We start from the raw sequence: 22,827 nt of genomic DNA on the forward strand, positions 1-22,827 counted from the left end.
AGAGGAATATCTCAGGCTTTAGTTCCTCCAAGGCTGGCTTTTTTTTTTAAAAAATATCTTTATTGAAGTCTAATTGCTTTGCAGTGTTGTGTTAGTTTCTGCTTTATAACAAAGTGAATCAGTTATACATACACATATATCCCCATATCTCCTCCCTCTTGCGTCTTCCTCCCACCCTACCTATCCCACCCCTCTAGGTGGTCACAAAGCACCGAGCTGATCTCCCTGTGGTATGCGGCTGCTTCCCACTAGCTATCTATTTTACATTTGGTAGTATATATAAGTCCATGCCACTCTCTCACTTTGTCCCAGCTTCCCCTTCCCGCTCCTTGTGTCCTCAAGTCCATTCTCTACATCTGCATCATTATTCCTGTCCTGCCCCTAGGTTCTCGATAACCTTTTTTTTTTATATTCCATATATGTGTGTTAGCATACAGTATTTGTTTTTCTCTTTCTCACTTACTTCACTCTGTATGACACACTCTAGGTCCATCCACCTCACTACAAGTAACTCAATTTCGTTTCGTTTTAGGGCAGAGTAATATTCCATTCTGTATACGTACCACATCTTCTTTATCCATTCATCTGTCGATGGACACTTAGGTTACTTCCATGTCCTGGCTATTATAAATAGAGCTTCAATGAACATTGTGGTACACGACTTTTTGAATTATGGTTTTCTCAGGGTAAATGCCCAGTAGTGGGATTGCTGGGTCATATGGTAGTTCTATTTTTAGATGTTTAAGGAAGCTCCCTACTGTTCTCCGTAGTAGATGTATCAAATTACATTCCCACCAACAGTGCAAGAGGGTTCCCTTTTCTCCACACCCTCTCCAGCATTTATTGTTTGTAGATTTTTTGATGATGGCCATTCTGACTGGTGTGAGGTGATACCTCATTGTAGTTTTGATTTGCATTTTGCTAACGATTAATGATGTTGAGCATTCTTTCATGTGTTTGTTGGCTGTCTGTATATCTTCTTTGGAGAAATGTCTGTTTAGGTCTTCTGCCCATTTTAAGATTGGGTTGTTTGTTTTTTTGATATTGAGCTGCATGAGCTGCTTGTAAATTTTGGAGATTAGTCCTTTGTCAGATGCTTCATTTGCAAATATTTCTCCCATTCTGAGGGTTGTCTTTTGGTCTTGTTTATGGTTTCCTTTGCTGTGCAAAAGCTTTGAAGTTTCATTAGGTCCCATTTGTTTATTTTTTTTTCCATTTCTCTAGGAGGTGAGTCAAATAGGATATTGCTGTGACTTATGTCATAGAGTGTTCTGCCTATGTTTCCTCTAAGAGTTTTATAGTGTCTGGCCTTACATTTAGGTCTTTAATCCATTTTGAGTTTATTTTTGTGTATGGTGTTAGGGAGTGTTCTAATTTCATTCTTTTACATGTAGCTGTCCAGTTTCCCAGCACCATGAAGAGGGTGTCTTTTCTCCATTGTATATTCTTGCCTCCTTTATCAAAAATAACGTGACCATATGTGTGTGGGTTTATCTCTGGGCTTTCTGTCCTGTTCCGTTGATCTGTCTTTCTGTTTTTGTGCCAGTACCATACTGTCTTGATTACTGTAGCTTTGTAGTATAATCTGAAGTCAGGGAGCCTGATTCCTCCAGCTCCATTTTTCTTTCTCAAGATTGCTTTGGCTATTCGGGGTCTTTTGTGTTTCCATACAAATTGTGAAATTTTTTGTTCTAGTTCTGTGAAAAATGGCATTTGTAGTTTGATAGGGATTGCACTGAATCTGTAGATTGCTTTGGGTAGTATAGTCATTTTCACAATATTGATTCTTCCAATCCAAGAACATGGTATATCTCTCCATCTGTTTGTATCATCTTTAATTTCTTTCATCAGTGTCTTATAGTTTTCTGCATACAGGTCTTTTGTCGCCTTAGGTAGGTTTATTCCTAGGTATTTTATTCTTTTTGTTGCAATGGTAAATGGCAGTGTTTCCTTAATTTCTGTTTCAGATTTTTCATCATTGGTGTATAGGAATGCAAGAGATTTCTGTGCATAAATTTTGTATCCTGCTACTTTAATAAATTCATTGATTAGCTCTAGTAGTTTTCTGGTAGCGTCTTTAGTATTCTTTATGTATAGTATCATGTCATCTGCAAACAGTGACAGTCTTACTTCTTCTTTTCTGATTTGGATTCCTTTTATTTCTTTTTCTTCTCCGATTGCTGTGGCTAAAACTTCCAAAACTATGTTGAATAATAGTGGTGAGAGTGGGCAACCTGTCTTGTTCCTGATCTAGTGGAAATGGTTTCAGTTTATCACCATGGAGAACGATGTTGGCTGTGGGTTTGTCATATATGGCCTTTATTATGTTGAGGTAAGTTCCCTCTATGCCTACTTTCTGCAGGGTTTTTATCGTAAATGGGTGTTGAATTTTGTCAAAAGCTTTTTCTGCATCTATTTGAGATGATCATATGGTTTTTATCCTTCAGTTTGTTAATATGATGTATCACATTGATTGATTTGCATATATTGAAGAATCCTTGCATTCCTGGGATAAACCCCACGTGATCATGCTGTATGATGCTTTTAATGTGCTGTTGGATTCTGTTTGCTAGTATTTTGTTGAGGATTTTTTCATCTATGTTCATCAGTGATATTGGCCTGTAGTTTTCTTTCTTTGTGATATCTTTGTCTGATTTTGGTACCAGGGTGATAGTGGCCTCATAGAATGAGTTTGGGAGTGTTACTCCCTCTGCTATATTTTGGAAGAGTTTGAGAAGGATAGGTGTTAGCTCTTCTCTAAATGTTTGATAGAATTCACCTGTGACGCCATCTGGTCCTGGCCTTTTGTTTGTTGGAAGATTTTTAATCACAGTCTCAATTTCAGTGTTTGTGATTGGTCTGTTTATATTTTCTATTTCTTCCTGGTTCAGTCTCAGAAGTTTGTGCTTTTCTAAGAATGTGTCCATTTCTTCCAGGTTGTCCATTTTATTGGCATATAGTTGCTTACAGTAATCTCTCATGATCCTTTGTATTTCTGCAGGGTCAGTTGTTACTTCTCCTTTTTCATTTCTAATTCTATTGATTTGAGTCTTCTCACTTTTTTTCTTGATGAGTCTGGCTAATAGTTTATCAATTTTATGTTCTCAAAGAACCAGCTTTTAGTTTTATTGATCTTTGCTATTGTTTCCTTCATTTCTTTTTCATTTATTTCTGATCTGATCTTTATGATTTCTTTCCTTCTGCTAAATATGGGGGTTTTTGGTTCTTCTTTCTCTAATTGCTTTAGGTGTAAGTTTAGGTTGTTTTTTTAAGATGTTTCTTGTTTCTTGAGGTAGGACTGTATTGCTGTAAAGTTCCCTCTTAGAACTGCTTTTGCTGCATCCCATAGGTTTTGGGTCATCGTGTTTTCATTGTCATTTCTTTCTAGGTATTTTTTTATTTCCTCTTTGATTTATTCAGTGATCTCTTGGTTATTAAGTAGTGTATTGTTTAGCCTCCATGTATTTGTAGTTTTTACAGATTTTTTCTATAATTGATATCTAGTCTCATGGTGTTGTGGTTGAAAAAGATACTTGATACAATTTCCATTTTCTTAAATTTACCAAGGCTTGATTTGTGACCCAAGATATGATCTATCCTGAAGAATGTTCCATGAGCACTTGAGAAGAAAGTGTATTCTGTTGTTTTTGGATGCAATGTCGTATAAATACCAATTTAGTCCATCTTGTTTAATGTGTCATTTAAAGCCCGTGTTTCCTTATTTATTTTCATTTTGGATGATCTGTCCATTGGTGAAAGTGGGGTGTTAAAGTCCCCTACTATGATTGTGTTACTGTTGATTTCCCCTTTTATGGCTGTTAGCATTTGCCTTATGTATTGAGGTGCTCCTATGTTGGGTTCCTAAATATTTACAATTGTTATATCTTCTTCTTGGATTGATCCCTTGATCATTATGTAGTGTCCTTCTCTGTGTCTGTAATAGTCTTTATTTTAAAGTCTATTTTGTGTGATATGAGAATTGCTACTCCAGCTTTCTTTTGATTTCCATTTGCATGGAATATCTTTTTCCATCCCCTGACTTTCAGTCTGTATGTGTCCGTAGGTCTGAAGTGGGTCTCTTGTAGACAGCATATATACGGGTCTTGTTTTTGTATCCATTCAGCCAGTCTGTGTCTTTTGGTTGCAGCATTTAATCCATTTACATTTAAGGTAGTTATTGATATGTATGTTCCTATTCCCATTTTCTTCATTGTTTTGGGTTTGTTATTGTAGGTCTTTTTCTTCTTTTGTGTTTCCTGCCCAGGGAAGTTCCTTTAGCATTTGTTGTAAATGCTGTGGTGCTGTTTGGTGGTGCTGAATTCTCTTAGCTCTTGCTTGTCTGTAAAGGTTTTAATTTCTCCGTTGAATCTGAACGAGATCCTTGCTGGGTAGAGTAATCTTGGTTGTAGGTTCTCCCCTTTCATCACTTTAAATATGTCCTGCCACTCCCTTCTGTTTTGTAGACTTTCTGCTGAAAGATCAGCTGTTAACCTTATGAGGATTCCCTTATATGTTATTTGTTGCTTTTTCCTTGCTGCTTTTAATATTTTTTCTTTGTATTTATTTTTTGATTGTTTGATTAATATGTGTCTTGGTGTGCTTCTCCGTGGATTTATCCTGTATGGGACTGTCTGTGCTTCCTGGGCTTGATTAACTACTTCCTTTTCCATATTAGGGAAGTTTGCAACTATAATCTCTTCAAATATTTTCTCAGTCCCTTTCTTTTTCTCTTCTTCCTCTGGGATCCCTATAATTCGAATATTGGTGCATTTAATGTTGTCCCAGAGGTCTCTGGGATGGTCCTCAATTCTTTTCATTCTTTTTTCTTTAATCTGCTCTGCAGTAGTTATTTCCATTATTTTATCTTCCAGGTCACTTATCCATTCTTCTGCCTCAGTTATTCTGCTATTGATTCCTTCTAGAGAATTTTAAATTTCATTCATTGTGTTGTTTATCATTGTTTGTTTGCTCTTTAGTTCTTCCAGGTCCTTGTTAAATGTTTCTTGTAGTTTCTCCATTCTCTTTCCAAGATTTTGGATCATCTTTACTGTCATTATTCTGAATTCTTTTTCAGGTAGACTGCCTATTTCCTCTTCATTTGTTTGGTGATGGGTTTTTACATTGCTCCTTCATCTGCTGTGTGTTTCTCTGTCTTCTCATTTTGCTTAACTTACTGTGTTTGGGGTCTCCTGTTCACAGGCTACATGATCGTAGTTCCCGTTGTTTTTGGTGTCTGCCCCCAGTGGCTATGGTTGGTTCAGTGGGTTGTGTAGGCTTCCTGGTGGAGGGGACTGGTGCCTGCGTTCTGGAAGATGAGGCTGTATCTTGTCTTTCTGGTGGGTAGGACCACGTCAGGTGGTGTGTTTGGGTTGTCTGTGACCTTATTATGATTTTGGGCATCCGCTCTGCTAATGGGCGGGGTTGTGTTATTGCCTTGCTAGTTGTTTGGCATAGGGTGTCCATTACTGTAGCTTGCTGGTTGTTGAGTGGAGCTGGGTCTTCGTGTTGAGATGGATATCTCTGGGAGAACTTTCGCCATTTGGTATTACATGGAGCCAGAAGGTCTCTGGTGGACCAATGTCCTGAACTCGGCTCTCCTACCTCAGTGGCACAAGCCTGACACCCGGCTGGAGCACCAAGACCCTGTCAGCCACACAGCTCAGAAGAAAAGGGAGGAAAAAAGGAAAGAAAAAAATAAAATAAAGTTATTAAAATAAAAAATAATTATTAATAATTTTAAAAAGAGAGCAACCAAACCAAAAACCAAATCCACCAATTATAACAAGTGCTAAAAACTATCTCAAAAAAGAAAAGAAACAGAAACTGGACAGACAGAACCCTAGGACAAATGTTAAAAGCAAAGCTATACAGACAAAATCACACAAAGAAGCATACACATACACACTCACAAAAAGAGAAAATAGAAAAAAAATAATATATATCATTGCCTCCAAAGTCCGCCACCTCAATTTGGGATGAATCATTGTATTCAGGTATTCCAGAGATGCAGGTTACATCAAGTTGATTGTGGAGCTTTAATCCGCTGCTCCTGAGGCTGCTGGGAGAGATTTCCCTTTCTCTTCTTTGTTCCCACAGCACCCGAGGTTCAGCTTTGGATTTGGACCTGCCTCTGCATGTACGTCACGTGAGGGCGTCTGCTCCCGCTCAGACAGGGCAGTGTTAAAGGAGCAGCCGATTCGGGGGCTGTGGCTCACTCAGGCCGGGGGGAGGGAGGAGTATGGATGCAGGGCGAGCCTGCGGCGGCAGAGTGGGGCACGCCGTGTGTTCTCCCGGGGAAGTTGTCCCTGGATCACAGGACCCTGGCAGTGGCGGGTTGCACAGGCTCCCGGGAGGGGAGGTGTGGAGAGTGACCTGTGCTGGCTGGCACACAGGCTCCTTGGTGGTGGCAGCAGCAGCCGTAGCATTTCATGCACGTCTCTGGAGCTCGTTTAGGTGGTGCTCTGAATTCTCTCTCCTCACACACCCGAAACAATGGTCTCTTGCCTCTTCAGCAGCTCCAGACCTTTTCCCGGACTCCCTCCAGGCTAGCCGTGGTGCACTAGCCCCTTCAGGCTGTGTTCACGCAGCCAACCCCAGTCCTCTCCCTGCAATCCGCCCGAAGCCCGAGCCTCAGCTCCCAGCCCCACCCGCCCCGGCGGGTGAGCAGACAAGCCTCTTGGGCTGGTGAGTGCCGGTCGGCACCCATCTTCTGTGCGGCAATCTCTCTGCTTTGCTCTCCGCACCCCTGTTGCTGCACTCTCCTCCGCGGCCCCGAAGCTTCCCTTCCCCCGCCCACCGCCACCCCCTGTCTCCGCACGCGAAGGGGCTTCCTAGTGTGTGGAAACTTTTCCTCCTTCACAGCTCCCTCCCACTGGTGCAGGTGCCGTCCCTATTCTTTTGTCTCTGTTTTTTCTTTTTTTCTTTTGCCCTACCCAGGTACGTGGGGGAGTTTCTTGCCTTTTGGGAGGTCTGAGGTCTTCTGCCAACGTTCAGTAGGTGTTCTGTAGGAGTTGTTCCACACGTAGATGTATTTCTGTTGTATCTGTCGGGAGGAAGGTGATCTCTGCGTCTAACTCCTCCACCATCTTGGTCTCCCCCAAGGCTGGCATTTTTGAAGCATTGACTGTTAGCAGCTCAGAGGAGAGTGAGCTGGGCCGCAAGGAGGCCTCGGTCATTTCTTTCCTGGTTGTGATGGAAGAAGGGGATGGGACAGGTGGGCGGCCCTGGAGAAGAAGGTTAAATTGTGGGCTCATGGTGCCTTTTCCACACTGTGTGTGTGTTTTGCATATTCCTATTTTATTCATTTCACTCATCTGGAATAATTAAGATGTGCTTCCAACTGGTATAGTTTTAAAATGTTCTGATATAATGTATGGTGTTTTTAATGACTTCGTTTAAGTTTTATTTTATTTACTTACCTTATTCTTCATTCATTTTATCCCCCAGATTTGTCTTGTGTGAGCTGTATGCCTTATCTTCTAGAACTTAATGCTTCTCAGAATAAACTGACGACATTCTTCAATTTCAAGCCACCCAAAAATCTCAAGGTAGATTTTATTAATACACTAATTACATGTGTTAATTGGTTTGTGAAATACATTAATGAGCAAAACAGCACTAAAAGAGAATTCAGAGAGAATAAGACAGAGGAGAAATGAAATAAAAAAGGAGAAGGATTTGTGTATCATTTATTTTAGAAAAGGGAGATAGTCTTTCAAGAGATTATCTTTTTCGGAAGCTTTGCTAAAACCTAGTGTCCAAACCAATGAGCTAACTTCTTTCCCTTTTCTCTGCTTCATTTAAATACTAGTTATTGTTTGTGTATTTTTATCATAGCAGAACAATTTTATACCTGAAAATTCTGTAAAAATTTCCTGGGGGCTTAAATTTTGCTTTCTTTATTCATCCAAGCTTTACTTTTGTTTAGAAAGCGGAGATTTCAGATCTTCATTCTTGCTTCTCTGCACTTGCTTTTGCATTTCTGAGGCAGAAGGAAACTCTGTGAGTGGTGGTGATGGGGCAGCCTACTCTGCTGTGGAGCACGGTGGCTCCTACTCTAACGTGTGTGTAGGTCACGTGGCGTTCTTGTGAAAATGAGGTTCTGATCCAGTAGGTCTGAGGTGGGCCTGAGGCCCTGCTTTCTAACAGCCTTCCTGATGATCCATTGCTGCTGGTCCATGGACCACACGTAAGCAGAGAGGTCACAGATTAATGGTACTCCGATTTTCTGCACACTGGAATCACCTGGAGAGTTTTAAAGACTACTGATGCCTGGATCCCACTGCCGGATATTCTGGTTCAAGTGGTCCAAGGTAAGGCCTGGGTGTGGGAATTTCTAAAAGACCCCGCCCAGGTGGCTCTAATGTGCTGAGAAATTTGGGAACCATTGCCACAGCTTGGGACGAGTATTTTTCTATTGGACTCAAATATTTCATTAAAAAGTTGTTTTAAGGAGTGGACATCAATGATTGCCTTTTATTACCTATTAGTTTTCTTTTGTTTACAAGCCAAATTAATGTAGATCCAACGTATTCTGCTGGAGCTTGCACAAATATAAGTCTGTTTGAAATTAAGAATCTGACATCCTCCATACTGTCAGTGAGACGCCTTTCTTAATTTTTCTTCTTTTATTTCACATTGCTACATTTTTACCAGTAGTGAGTTTTTTCCCTTTGAAATTACAGTTATTGCTGTGGTGACATTCCTTTATCCAGAAAAGCCACACAGGGTGCCTATTTGTCCTCATTATGGGGCCTTGTGGTCTCCAGGTCATCAGGAATTGTTCTTGCAGAGCTGTCTTGATTCTCCCTCCTTTGCTGTCCCCTTCTGCTTTGCCCTAAGCCCCAGTGAAATCAGCCATGGCAAGAGCGTGACCCCCTTCCTTGGGAAAAACTTGACTGGAGTTTCTTTCATTCACAACCTTGCCTCACCCCCTCCCCAAAAAACTGCACAAGTAAACAAAAACAAATCAGATACCCCATCTTTTTTTTTTAGAGCAGTTTTAGATTCATAGCAAAATTGAGGAGAAAGTGCAGAGATTTCCCATATATCTCCTGCCCCCACAAATGCACAGCCTCCCCATCATCAACATCCCCCACCAGAGTGAGACATGTGTTACACTCAAACCTACACTGACACATCATAATCACCCGAAGCCCACAGTTTACATTAGGATTCACTCTTGGTGTTGTACGTTCTGTGGGTTTGGACAGATGTATGATGATGTGTTTCCATCGTTATGGCAGATACCTCAATGTTTAAGTTCCTAGAGGATTAAGAGCAGATGTATTGGTAACTTTAGGAAAGTGCTTGCAAAGTGCCAGAGTGCCCCTGACAAGGTACTTCAACCCTATGTGAACCCTAAGTGAACCCTTTGTGAACCTGGGAGGGGAATGATTGAGGCCTTCCAATGTTTTCAATGCAGGGTCTTACTAAATCCTCCCAATAGAACTGTGAGGCAGCTGGGATGGTCCCATTTTACAGATGAGTTTGCAGAAGCACAGAAAGGTTAAATAACTTACTTAACCTTTGCTGGGAGGTCACAGGGCTAGCACTGAACCCCATGTCTGAGACCCAAAGCCCATTTTTCCAGTAAATCACGCTTGTGTTTAGTGTCTCACCCTCTCGGAAAGCTCTGCTTATGTTTCATTTATTATCTGTGTGCCTTGTGCCACCAACCAAAGAAAGCATACATGTCCCGAAGAGCAGGAGCTTATATTTGTACCCTTTTTGTATTTCCTAGAATGGTTTTGCTCTTAGTAGGTGAAGAAGGTTCGTTTGATTGATGGGCACTTCTTACAAGCTCTGGGTTCCAGTGGAACTCCCAGTGGGAGTCAGGGCAATATCATAACCCTTTTAAGGTCTCTCAACAAGCCCAGTATCATAAGTGCATGGAGGGCACAGTATTGGCATATAGTCCCAACAGGTGTGTAGTTAGCTAGGTATCATGAGCACACACAAGCTGTGGCACAAGAATGAAAGGTGTTGATGGAAAAATGTCAGCTATAAGTAAACCTAGATAATTATAAGTTTGTTTCTAGCCCATCATTATTATATAGAAGAAAAACGCGAATGAGAAATTTCATTTTTTCATGCCAAACTGATTTTTTAATTAAGTCATGGAATGCATTTTACATAGTTGCAATTTGTATATGCATAAAATTTTGTTTCCGATTTTTTTTAACAGGATTTGTTTGCACATTTCTATTTCTTCACATGATTCACATACTTGTATTTTACTTACTATGCAGTCTTGGTGCTGTATTGTAATCAACTTAACCAGTTTTCTACACTTGCCACTCGAGCTGTTTTCAAAGAAGTTTTTTTTAGTGTCCAGTATTTAAAGTTTTTAGTATTTAAAGTATTTAGTATTTAATACATTGATAAAAATAATCTTAGTGCATGGGTTGGGGGAGGTAAAATTACTGTTTTAAAGGGCACAAGAAGATAACAATAGTACTTATTATATAATTGCTTGATAGTTTTCCAGAAAATGATCACCATGTGCCTAGCACATTAAAGCAGTGTTTAAAAATATATATATATTTTTTATCTTTTGCCAGTAGGTGAATAATTAAAGTTATTTAATGTTGTTTTTCTTTCTCATATTTTTGAGTAGGAACAACCAATATTGTTGAAAATGCTTTCCTAAGATAGTCAAGTTTGAGAAAGGGTGCTGAGTGGACGAGGTATGGCCTGAGGGATGAATAAGAAAGACTTTTCTGGCCTTTAGGGGGTGACACAGGAGAGTAAATTGAGCCAGAAACAGAGAAGTCAAAGAAGCCAGAAGCAAGATGTGCATATAAACTAAATGAACACAGGCTATTGGGCGTCAGCGAAAACGAAGACATGGTGGTTAGTAAGGGTGAAACTGAGGTAAGCTCTGAAGGAAGATCAAGAAAGTTTAAAATAAGTGCTGAAAATGGGGAGAGTGACTGAAGAAACAGAAAGCGTTTCTGTTGCGCGGCTGTCCATGCCAGCCACGGGGAAGGGTCTCCCCTTTAGTACCCCTCAAAGTGGGCAGACGAGGGTCCCAGCTAGGAAACGATTAAACACAAAGGAAGTATGTTAGCCTGAGTGTATTTTCAACTATGAATTGTAACCCCTCATCAGAAAATACATTCTTGTTGTGCAGGTAATTGTGTGGTTAAGATGAATGAGAAAGTGTAACGTCCTGCTCTTTTTCTCTTATCAGAAGGTGGATTTTTCCTACAACCAGATTTCAGAAATGTGTGATTTGTCGGCATATGAGTCTCTCACGAAACTAATTTTGGACAGTATCCTTTGAATGATTAAAGGGGAAAGTTTGATTAAGAGGCCCATTATACATGTGTACTGGATGACCTGAAATAGTGCGGGATAGGCAATTTACTAGAGATGTGTGACTCATTTAAACGGTTAAGAATTGATATTCACAGAATGAGGATATTTTACTGACCAAGGAGTAAGAGTGCAAATCAGAGCTTGCCAAGAACATCTTACACCTGAAAAGCTAAGAAGACGGTCATTCTTCTGATAAACATAGGCTTATTTTTAATTCTAGAACCAGATAAGAAGTTCTGTTTTACCCGACTCCCTTCTTCAAATTTACTTAAACTGGGGCCCTATTTTATGTAAATTCAGTGTCTGAAAATCCAGATACGGCCAAAATTAGTGATTATTTATTTTACAAAAGAATTCACACTAAGCTCCCTTGAACTAGCAGTCCTCTCTAGTGTATCTCAAATGACGCTTTCATAAAAATTTTAAAAAAGTAAAACCAACAATTTTTGATTTGCAGCCAACTTCCAGAACATATCTGTTGCATGAGCCAGGCTCCTGTGCAAACAGAGCACCTACCTTAACATAGACACACTCCAGCTTCTGGACCCTAAGGGGTCTGTGAGTTTAATGAGCTTGAATCTCTTCCTTACCCTAGAGACCAGTGTTCTCTGGGTGATAAGGGAGCAGCGCCTTCTCTTTCTCAGTATCTTTCTACCCCCCTGAGGATTTTTCAGGGCAGAGTGGAGAACGAATTGATTGCCCTTGGACACCTCATTCCAGGGATGTGGCAGCAGCTAGTACACACTAGTAATGAGGCTGAGATGTGGGGAGAACAGAAGGTACGTTTTCTTGAAGACATATTTTGTAGGAAAAACGCTTTATTTGTATATGATGGAAAGCTTAAAACATCACATCACTCTCTTTAGAACTTGTGTGTGAAAATGAGCAATTAGTGGACATTTAGAGGGTGCTCTTGAAACGAGCAAGTTTTCCTGAACGTAGCCGAATGAGAAAATGATCGAAATGAAATGTTTTGATGACAAACTAAAAGTCGTACACATTAGCGGCACCCGTCCATAGAACCTGCACTTTATGCTTGACTGTATATATATTTCATTTGGAAAGAGATAGAGTCTGATGGCCCAGAAGCTGTCTGGCTCAGAGATCTACTCATCTCAGGCCATCTAGAAGAATGCTCCTCAGGGACCACCAACAGTGTGAGCATTGCCTGGAACTTCTTAGAAATGCAGACTCTTAGATGCTACCCCAGACCTCTGAAATCAGAATCTGCATTTTTAACAAGACCCCCAGGTGATGTGAGTTCATATTAAAGCTTGAGGAGCCCTGGTCTAACCGTCAGCTGCCCCCCTAAACCCCAACCAGACAAAAGGGATTGAGCATCCAGAGCTCCTTCTATTCTTCAGTGTACCCTAAGTGAGAATGGTGGCACGAAAGTCTGGAGTTCTGTCTCCCAGAAAATATTCTATGTGCAAGCATGGAATTGCCAGAGAAAACTTCACAGTATTTTGGACTGAAAATGGAGGATGCATTTTAAAACATTTCTATCATGAAAGTCTTAATTTCTACATAAATTTATCTTTCCATGTAAAAAGCTAAACTGTTGTGACTTTGTAAATGTCAACAGAGGAAAGAATCAGGGTTTTTTAAACTTGACTTTAGATGTAACAATGGAGTCTTATCTCCAAAGTGTAAAAAGCTTTATTACATCAGAACCGATTGGAATTCAGAACATAGACACATAATTAGAATGTAAATACCGTGGCACAGTTCCTCATCTTTGTTGTTAAAAATGCAAAGACAGACACCCAGAACTAGCTCCCCTTCATAAACTACCTCTTAAATAGCTTACAATTTTGCAAAGAGAGTAGGGTAATTTTTAAACAGTACTAACTATGCCTCTTCCTTTTGTTCTGTTCAGGCATATCATATTGTGTATAATTATGTAATTAGAGTTTTGAAAAGACTTAAAAGCTTTGAGATAAAAAAGAATATCTAAACAACTTTTTAATGCCAGAACATTTAAAAACTTAGATGAAATAGATAAATCCCTAGAAAAATGTTATACACCAAAGCACTGACTTGGAGATAGAAACCCTGAGTAGTCCTATACCTATAAAACTAGTTCATTACAAATTAAAATCAATTAAATTAAAAATCTGCATACAAAAAATCCCAACTTTCAAGAACAGACCTTTCAAAAATGAACAAATTCTTTCAAAGATTTAAAATAGAAGGCATATTCACAATTCATTTTAATGAGGTTACTTTGTTACCCAAACCAGACAAGGAACAGTAAGAGAAAAGAAAATGACAGGCTTATTTCACTTGTGATATAGATGTAAAAATCCTAAACAAAATATTAGCAAACCGATTCTGACAGTATATGAAAAAGATAATATACTATGACCAAGTTAGGTTTATCTCATGAATGTAAGGGTAGTTTAACGTTAGAAAATTTTAAAATGTCATTAACGACATGAACAGATTAAGGGAAATAAATCATATGATAAATAGATATAGAAGCTCAATAGTTACAGAAAATTTAATAGAATCCATTCTTCATTCACAATAAAAACTTTTAGTAAACTAGTAATAGGGAGTTTCCTCAACTTGATAAGAATGTCAACAAAAATATTTGAAACAAACTTTACCCTAACTGGGGACATGTTCTAAGCACTCTTTAAAATCAAGGATACAAGAGAAGATAACCGCCTTTGCCACTTCTAACCGTCATTGTTTAAGAGGTCTTACTCAGCAGCATAAGATAAAGAAATGAAAGCAAAGTATAAAGATGGATAAGGAGAAAAAGTCATTTTTTGCAAATGATATGATTGTCTACAGAATATAAAAAAGAACTTGCAATAAACTACTAGAAATAATAGAGTTTTGAGAGTTCCACAAGGCAGTTGGATATGACTTCAATAAACAGAAATCGATTGCATTACTCTACACCACAAACAAGCAACTAGAAAACACAACCTTGAAACGCCATTTACAAGAATATGTATCTTATTAAAGATGAATAAGACCTGTCGGGGGAACATAATAAAACTTTATTGAAGGATATTAAAGACCTGACTAAAGGGAAATATAGTATGTTCCTGGATATGAAGATGGGAGAAGATGTGTAAATATAATTTTATAGAAAATGAATCAGAAAGGCTAACAAACAGGACTATATCCATTCAGTTGACAGAATGTAAGAAATCTAAAAATACCATGTGTTGGAGAACACATAGGTCAAGAGGATCTCTATTTTTCTTCCTTATGGGTGTGAAATTTGTTCAACCACTTTGGAAAACAATTTTGTGCAATCTTGTAAAGTTGGACATCCACGTTTTCTATGATCTAGCACTTTCATTCCTATATATAGGAAGTTTAGCATACGTGTACCTGGAGGCTTGTAATAGCAAAAAATTGAAATAGCCCAAATATTCCTTGATAAGAGAGCATAAATAAATTATGGTATACTGATACAATAGCATTATCATATAGTTGTGAAAATGAATAAACTGTATATATCTCCATGCACCAGTAAAGTTGACTGTTAATAAAACAAAATATAATTTTTAAAAATTTTTTTAAATTAAAAAAAATTTTAATTAGAAATTTTTAAAAAAAATTTTTGCCTGCGTTAGGTCTTCGTTGCTGCACGCGGGCTTTCTCTAGTTGCGGTGAGCGGGGGCTACTCTTCCTTGCGGTGCGCAGGCTTCTCATTGTGGTGGCTTCTTTTGTTGTGGAGCACGGGCTCTAGGCGTGCCGGCTTCAGTAGTTGCGGTGCGTGGGCTCAGTAGTTGTGGCTCGTGGGCTCTAGAGCACAGGCTCAGTAGTTGTGGCGCACAGGCTTGGTTGCTCCGCGGTATGTGGGATCTTCCCAGACCAGGGATCGAACCCGTGTCCCCTGCACTGGCAGGCGGATTCTTCACCGCTGTGCCACCAGGGAATTCCAAACCAAATATAATTTAGGTATAAAACCAAAGGGGAAAGGGAAGAAGAAGTAGGCAATTCAGCCTAGGGGTTATCTCTAAGAGGGAGCCGTCAAGACGTGACAGGAGAGGTGTGCAGAGGTAGATGTAACTTACTGCTAATGTTCTACTTCTTGGGCTGGGAATGGTGGTGGTTTCAAGAATACTCATCAAATTTTTAAAAGTTAATAAAAGCAGGCCATGTATGGCCAATGATGTGCCTGTCTTCATTAAATTTTTTTTAAATTTGAAACTTAGAAATTAATTTCCTTGAAAACAGTTAGTTACCAAATGTCAAAGTCCAGCTCTATCAGAATTCCCTGGAATTCTGGTCCCCACCCTCCTATTTCTGGTCCCCACCCTCCAGAGCTTTTGGTTAAGTAGGTCTGGGGTGGTACCTGAGAACTTGAATATCTAACAAGTTCCGGGATGATGCTGGCATTGCTGGTCTGAGGACCACACTTTGAGATCCACAACTCTAAGCTAATCAGTCCTTTCTGGTCTGAGGACCACACTTTGAGATCCACAGCTCTAAGCTAATCAGTCCTGTCTGGTCTGAGGACCACACTTTGAGATCCACAGCTCTAAGCTAATCAGTCCTGTCTGTTATATCTTGAATGTCATGCTTTTCTCATCTGCTGCCATTCCATTTGTCCTTTTTTAAATGCTTTAGAAATTTGGCTTTTTAAACTTTTTGTATTTATTCAAGATTTCCTTAGTGAGCATCTGTGTTTTCTATTTGAGGGAAAAAAATTGCACTTTTGTTTAAAATAAAATTAAAAGAGAAGTATAATTATCAATATTAAAAGCAGTTATTTAAAATTAAAAACAAATCAGTTAATCAAGCTAGTAGTGCTGACAATGTGATTGTAGTAGATTATGTTAATATCTCAGAATGAATTGTTAACTATAAAATATCAACTTTTTTAGTTAATCTTATTATGGTATTTTTTCCTTCTGTAAGTGGGCAACTGATGATTAATTGATAATCACCCCAAATCGAAAGATGATAAACTTTGCCGAGGATTAGTATATTTATTTAGTCTTAAGAAAGGATGCAGTTTATTCTTTACCTATAAATATTAATTGATCATTAGAATTTATTCCATGATTATAGAATCATGAAATTTTTAAAAAGTGATTTATAGAATTTTTAAATCCAGACAGGACTTTAGGGATCATCTAGTGCTGTTATTTTATGGGAGAGGAGCCTGAGACTCAGGGAAACATCCGATATTATTTGGTAAGTGGTTGAGCTGAGACTAGTCTTCTGCATTCCATTGTTCTTCTCATGTTGCAATTCATTGAATAATTACTACTTTTATCACATAGCCATTTAAAGTGTATGCATGTTTCATTTCTTAAAGAGATTCACTCCCATAGTGAAGAACATTTTTCACTGGTAAGGTGATATAGATCCTTCAGGATTGGTTTTGATTAAAGTCATCATTGTGGTTCTTTCCACTAAGAGAATTGTGATGGATTTCCTATTTATTTCTTAGTAACTGTTTTCTGTACACCCGGCCCATATTTTATGGTTGTAGACAAATGAATAAGAGCAAATGCTGACTAGTGAATAATTCATGTCAAGCACTGTGAACTGCTGACAGCATCGCCCAAATGTAAAAATATATTGTTGGGCTTTTCCCTAGCTGTAAAGTTATGCTTATGTGCCTTTGGATTCCTTCACTCAGTTTCCACGAGGATCTAACATTCCACTGTAAAAGATTTATTCACAGAATCATAAAATTTTAGAGCTGGAATGCAGTATGATGATCTTGTGTTCTCTGAGTCTCTTTCTCCTGATAGTAGCCTTTTAAAATTAAACTATACCTAAGAGAATTAACTCAATAAGCTAATTCATTGTAACAGTTTAGTGGCTTATCTGATTATATTTCTTCTTATCGGAATGTCCCAAGACTTATGAAAGAACATGAAAGAATAATGTTAGGAGGAAGGGCAAGTAACATTTCATGAAGGTTCTTAAGAAAAGGGGAGATTGGAGAGATAAAGGTATTCCTGAATTTAGAGCTCTGGATGGACCAGTCCTGCATATTGACTGTTGGCATTGCTGGCAGTCACATATGATGTGACCATGGGAGTAATTAGCAGGGGAAGCCATTGCGCCACTGTGAAAAGTACTCTTTACTTAAGAGCTTGATTGCGGTTGACCCTTGAATAATGGTGGGGGTTAGGGGACCGCCCAGAGCAATCGAATAGCCACACATAACTTTACAGTAAGCCCTTTGTATCCGCGGTTGTGCACCAGTGGATTCAACCAACCTCTACAGATGGTGTACCACTGTAGTATGTATTTAGTAAAAAAAAAAAAAAAAAAAAATCCATGTATAAGTGGACCCATACATTTCAGACCTGTTTGTTAAGGGTCACCTGTAATTTATAGTGCCTAAAATTCCTTGAAATTTAAAGGGGAGTGAAGAGTTGGGAAATAGGAGATGGTTTCGGTGAAATGAACCTGTTTCTCAGCAGAGATGTTCAGTCAGCTCCTCACCCTTTGCCCCAGTGCTGTGAGTGATGGCAGTGGCAGCTGCAGAAGCCATGGCCATGATTGCAGGGGGCCATCTGTATTCGTCCTCCTTTTGGCCCTTGCAATACTAATTTCATAAAACATGACTTGCCCTACTAGTCAAAGCTAGAGAGTAAGCCGGGTGCACCAAGGGAACGGCCTCTAATGTCTTGGAAAATTACTGTATACAGGCTTTCCTTTTCAGTTCCCATTATCTCTTAACAGTGTCCAGCTTCCTGTTTTCTAGTTTTCTAATCCTTGCCTGCTTCCCATGGAAGTGCTTCCTGACTCAGCCACCCACAAGCATTTGTTTTACTCTCTGTCATAATTCAGAGTATCTTCGTTTCTGTTGAAGCTGAGCTACCAAGACACTAGTGCTCCTGAAATAGGACTTAAAGACTGTTGCTTCCTCTGCTAGATTAAGACATGGCCATTTGAAGTTTTCCGTGCTTAATTTTTCTTACCAAAGATTGCTACACTGAGGATATTTTATTTCATCTATAGAGTGATTGTTTAAATAGCCCAAAGAAAATGGAAGCAGAAAGAAGAATCGTGTTTGTGAGCATAAGTGTCTATTTGTAGAGCTCGTCTGGCAGGAAGCTTTATGAAAGTGGTTTTGAAATGTGTGTTGACAACAAGCCGAACTATGCTTCAGCCCAAGGATTGAATCTGGAACCAGCGAGGAAAATCGAGGAATTTCTGGTTCATTTGGCAATATTTTCTCATCATTGCTTTTAGTTTCTTAATTAAACTGTGTCTCTGTCTTTGTTCTTTCAGAATCAGTCCTGGCCTGATCCTCCTCTTTGTGCTGCTGGCCAAGAGGCAGAGGATGTGATTCCTTGGCCTCATGTGCTTGTAATTTAGTAACGATAACAATGCCTTATAATTGTGAGGTACTTGTACAACTCACTCACATACATTTTCTAAATTTTTTCTCATGATCTAACTTTTGGCCTTCACGGCAGCCTGATGTTGTATCCATTTTACAGATGAAAAATCTGAGCAGAGAGAAATTACATCACGTAACTAGTAAGTAGCAGAGTTAGGATAACTACAAATAGTTATGAGGCAAAATGTACATTTCTGTGATACTTACAATCCCTTCCTTTCTCTTAAAAAGTTTGTTGATTGTGTGATTAATCTCCATAGGTGGGGTGTTAGAAGTTGACCAGAAAAGGCTTTGAGGAAGAAAGAGTTTGTCTCCAGTGGATACCAAGAATTGGAATTGCTCTGATATTTACAACTATAATAGTCACTGCCAAATTGCCTCCAGAGAGGCTATACCATAATGAACCCTCTCACCCAGTAGTATGAAAGAATCTGTTCTTCAAAAGCTTTAAAATGTTTGCCAAACTGATAGGCAAAGGATAGCATCTTAATTTGCTTTCTCCCGACTACAGGTGAAGCAGAGTGTCTTTTCATATGTTTATTATGTTAGCCACTTGGATTTGCTCTTCTGGGAATTTCCTGGATATATTCTTGCCCCATTTTCTATTGGGTTATTGTCATTCTTTATGTTTTCTAGATAGTAATTCTTTGTATACTCTATATGTTGTGAATATATTCGCCCAGTCTGTCACCTGTATTTACTTATGTAATTAAAAACTAATAGAAGTAGGGAAATGAGGTTGTCAAAAAGAAATACTTAAGATGTTGGTTTAATGCAAATGTTAAAAAAGAGAAAAAACTTTAAAAAGTGGAATTTCAAATTAAGTCCTGAAGAATGGGTAGGGTTTAGAAATAAGTAGGAAAGCAGTATTTAAAAAAACTAGGAAAGTCAAGGGGTATATTCCAGAAGTATTGAGAAGATTGACCTGGCAGAATTGGAGCATTCTCACTGGATTATTATGGGGGATGAAATTCGATACATAGGTTTTGCTTAAAGTAAAGGACCTTAAATGCCAGAGTGAAGAATTTGGAATTCGTCCTGTGAGAATTTTTTAATTGAAGCGTGATATCCAGTCAATATTTTGAAAAAAATTAACCTGACTACAGTGTGTAAGGTGACTTGAGGGCAGGAAGAAATGGATGTTAGAGGTATCCATTGGTACTAAAGCTGAATTAAGTTGGCAGAGGGGTGAATGACAAGGAAGGACATATTTGAAGAGATGTTTTAAAGCAAAATCTGCCAGGTTTTGGTGATGATTGGACGCCCTGAAGATTACAAGTGGCTGAGAAAATGGTGATGTCTTAGGCTACTTGGGAGGGAAAACTGGGCTTGGGTGGAGAAGTGATATTAAATCCTAGAAATTTGCCAGAAAGATTGAGGACAGAGAGAGGTAAGTAGAATTGGTGACTTTGAGTTTGCACTTTTAGGTGACTGTAAGGATGGAAAACAAAAGCTAAGAGTTAAGTTTTAAAATAACTAGAAAATCAACAGATGAGGAAAAAAAGAAGGCTGAGTCTAGGCCTCATTTATTATAAAGAGAAGAGAAGCCAATATAGATAGAAGAAAAGGCTATTCCTCTCAGTATCACCCATTTTCTGCAGATGACACCTCCCGGACTGTTTCCCTGGTTATGGGGATGATAAAGTGCATGTGCCTCTCCAGGGCAACCCTGGATTCAGTTCTGCCTGTGGAAAAGTACAAGGGTTTCTCATGGAGACCATTCAGGAACCAAGGAAAAAACACTGCCAAGGTGGCAGCTTTGAACCACTCTGAAGTGTTTTTCCTCACTGATTAAATGAGTCACATATGAACACAAAGGCAACTGAGCACACTCAAAAGCTATGCCTTTAAAAAAAACAGACTAATTTTACCTGGTGCACTATTAACTTCTATATGAAAAAAATATCATTTTAAGATTTAGCATTCATCCTATATTAGCATAGAGTACTTTTTTATTTATGCTGTTGTCTGATTTTTCTAATGATGATTTGACACTAATTCATTTTTTCTTCCAAATGTTTCTAATACCATTTTCCTTAAACATAGTCATGGTGTATAGGCAATGAGATAGCTGAAATCAACGGACTAGAGCTGTGTAGCAGTCTTACCCACCTTAGTTTGGCCAAGAACAAGATCACAACCATTAATGGCTTAGGAATGTTACCTATCAAAATACTTTGTCTGGTGAGTCTAACAAAACTGTTATTCTTTATAGAAGTACTAGTTAATGTCTTAGTAAATATATGAATGATGGTTAGGATTTTTCAGTTTTATAAAGAGCTAATTCCTTCATGAAATGGCATTGTCTTTAGTTCTGTTTGCTCCTTTCCATATCTGGGGTGTGTGTGGGGTGTGTGTGTGTGTGTGTGTGTGTGTGTGTGAGAGAGAGATGAATAATTCATGCTAAAGTAAAATGATTTCCTAATTTGGTACACAAATTCCATTTTTTAAAAGATTGACTTTAACACTGAGAAAGGAAGGCATACTTTTAGCAACTATTAAGAATATTTTTATAATAACCAAGAGATCACTGATGAAATCAGAGAGGAAATAAAAAAATACGTAGAAACAAATGACAATGAAAACACGATGACCCAAAACCTATGAGGTGCAGCAAAAGCAGTTCCAAGAGGGAATTTTATACCAATACAATCCAACCTCAAGAAACAAGAAACATCTCAAACAACCTAACCTTACACCTAAAGCAATTAGAGAAAGAAGAACAAAAAAAACCCAAAGTTAGCAGAAGGAGAGAAATCATAAAGATCAGATCAGAAATAAATGAAAAAGAAATGAAGGAAACAATAGCAAAGATCAATAAAACTAGAAGCTGGGTCTTTGAGAAGATAAACAAAATTGATAAACCATTAGCCAGACTCATAAAGAAAAAAAGGGAGAAGACATATCAACAGAATTAGAAATGAAAAAGGAGAGGTAACAACTGACCCTGCAGAAATACAAAGGATCATGATAGATTACTATAAGCAACTATATGCCAATAAAATGGACAACCTGGAAGAAATGGACACATTCTTAGAAAAGCACAAACTTCTGAGACTGAACCAAGAAGAAATAGAAAATATAAACAGACCAGTCACAAGTCCTGAAGTTGAGACTGTGATTAAAAATCTTCCAACAAACAAAAGCCCAGGACCAGATGGCTTCACAGGCGAATTCTGTCAAACATTAGAGAAGAGCTAACACCTATCCTTCTCAAACTCTTCCAAAATATAGCAGAGGGAGGAACACTCCCAAACTCATTCTACGAGGCCACCATCACCCTGATACCAAAACCACACAAAGATGTCACAAAGAAAGAAAATTACAGGCCAATATCACTGATGAACATAGATGCAAAAATCCTCAACAAAATACTAGCAAACAGAATCCAACAGCACATTAAAAGCATCATACACCATGATCACGTGGGGTTTATCCCAGGAATGCAAGGATTCTTCAATATACGCAAATCAATCAATGAAAGAAACGCACATTTATGATAAAATCCCTGCAGAAAGTAGGCATAGAGGGAACTTAACCTCAACATAATAAAGGCCATATATGACAAACCCACAGCCAACATCGTTCTCCATGGTGATAAACTGAAACCATTTCCACTAAGATCAGGAACAAGACAAGGTTGCCCACTCTCACCACTGTTATTCAACATAAGTTTTGGAAGTTTTAGCCACAGCAATCAGAGAAGAAAAAGAAATAAAAGGAATCCAAATCGGAAAAGAAGAAGTAAAGCTGTCACTGCTTGCAGATGACATGATACTATACATAGAGAATCCTAAAGACGCTACCAGAAAACTACTAGAGCTAATCAATGAATTTGGTAAAGTAGCAGGATACAAAATTTATGCACAGAAATCTCTTGCATTCCTATACACCAATGATGAAAAATCTGAAAGAGAAATTAAGGAAACACTCCCATTTACCATTGCAACAAAAAGAATAAAATACCTAGGAATAAACCTACCTAAGGCGACAAAAGACCTGTATGCAGAAAACTATAAGACACTGATGAAAGAAATTAAAGATGATACAAACAGATGGAGAGATATACCATGTTCTTGGATTGGAAGAATCAACATTGTGAAAATGAGTATACTACCCAAAGCAATCTACAGATTCAGTGCAATCCCTATCAAACTACAAAT

At 38.6% G+C, this 22,827-nt stretch overlaps 1 protein-coding gene across 1 annotated transcript in view; it reads left to right on the forward strand.

Moving 5' to 3' along the window:
• Nucleotides 1-22,827, forward strand: part of LOC101338287 (leucine-rich repeat and guanylate kinase domain-containing protein) — a 126,573-nt gene that overhangs the window by 14,931 nt on the left and 88,815 nt on the right. Inside the window, 3 exon segments of the mRNA XM_033863285.2 lie at nucleotides 7,447-7,547; nucleotides 11,195-11,276; nucleotides 20,724-20,848. Coding sequence (XP_033719176.1) covers nucleotides 7,447-7,547; nucleotides 11,195-11,276; nucleotides 20,724-20,848 — 308 coding nt within the window.

Source organism: Tursiops truncatus, chromosome 9 (assembly GCF_011762595.2).
Source record: "Tursiops truncatus isolate mTurTru1 chromosome 9, mTurTru1.mat.Y, whole genome shotgun sequence".
Classification (NCBI taxonomy): Eukaryota; Metazoa; Chordata; class Mammalia; order Artiodactyla; family Delphinidae; genus Tursiops; species Tursiops truncatus.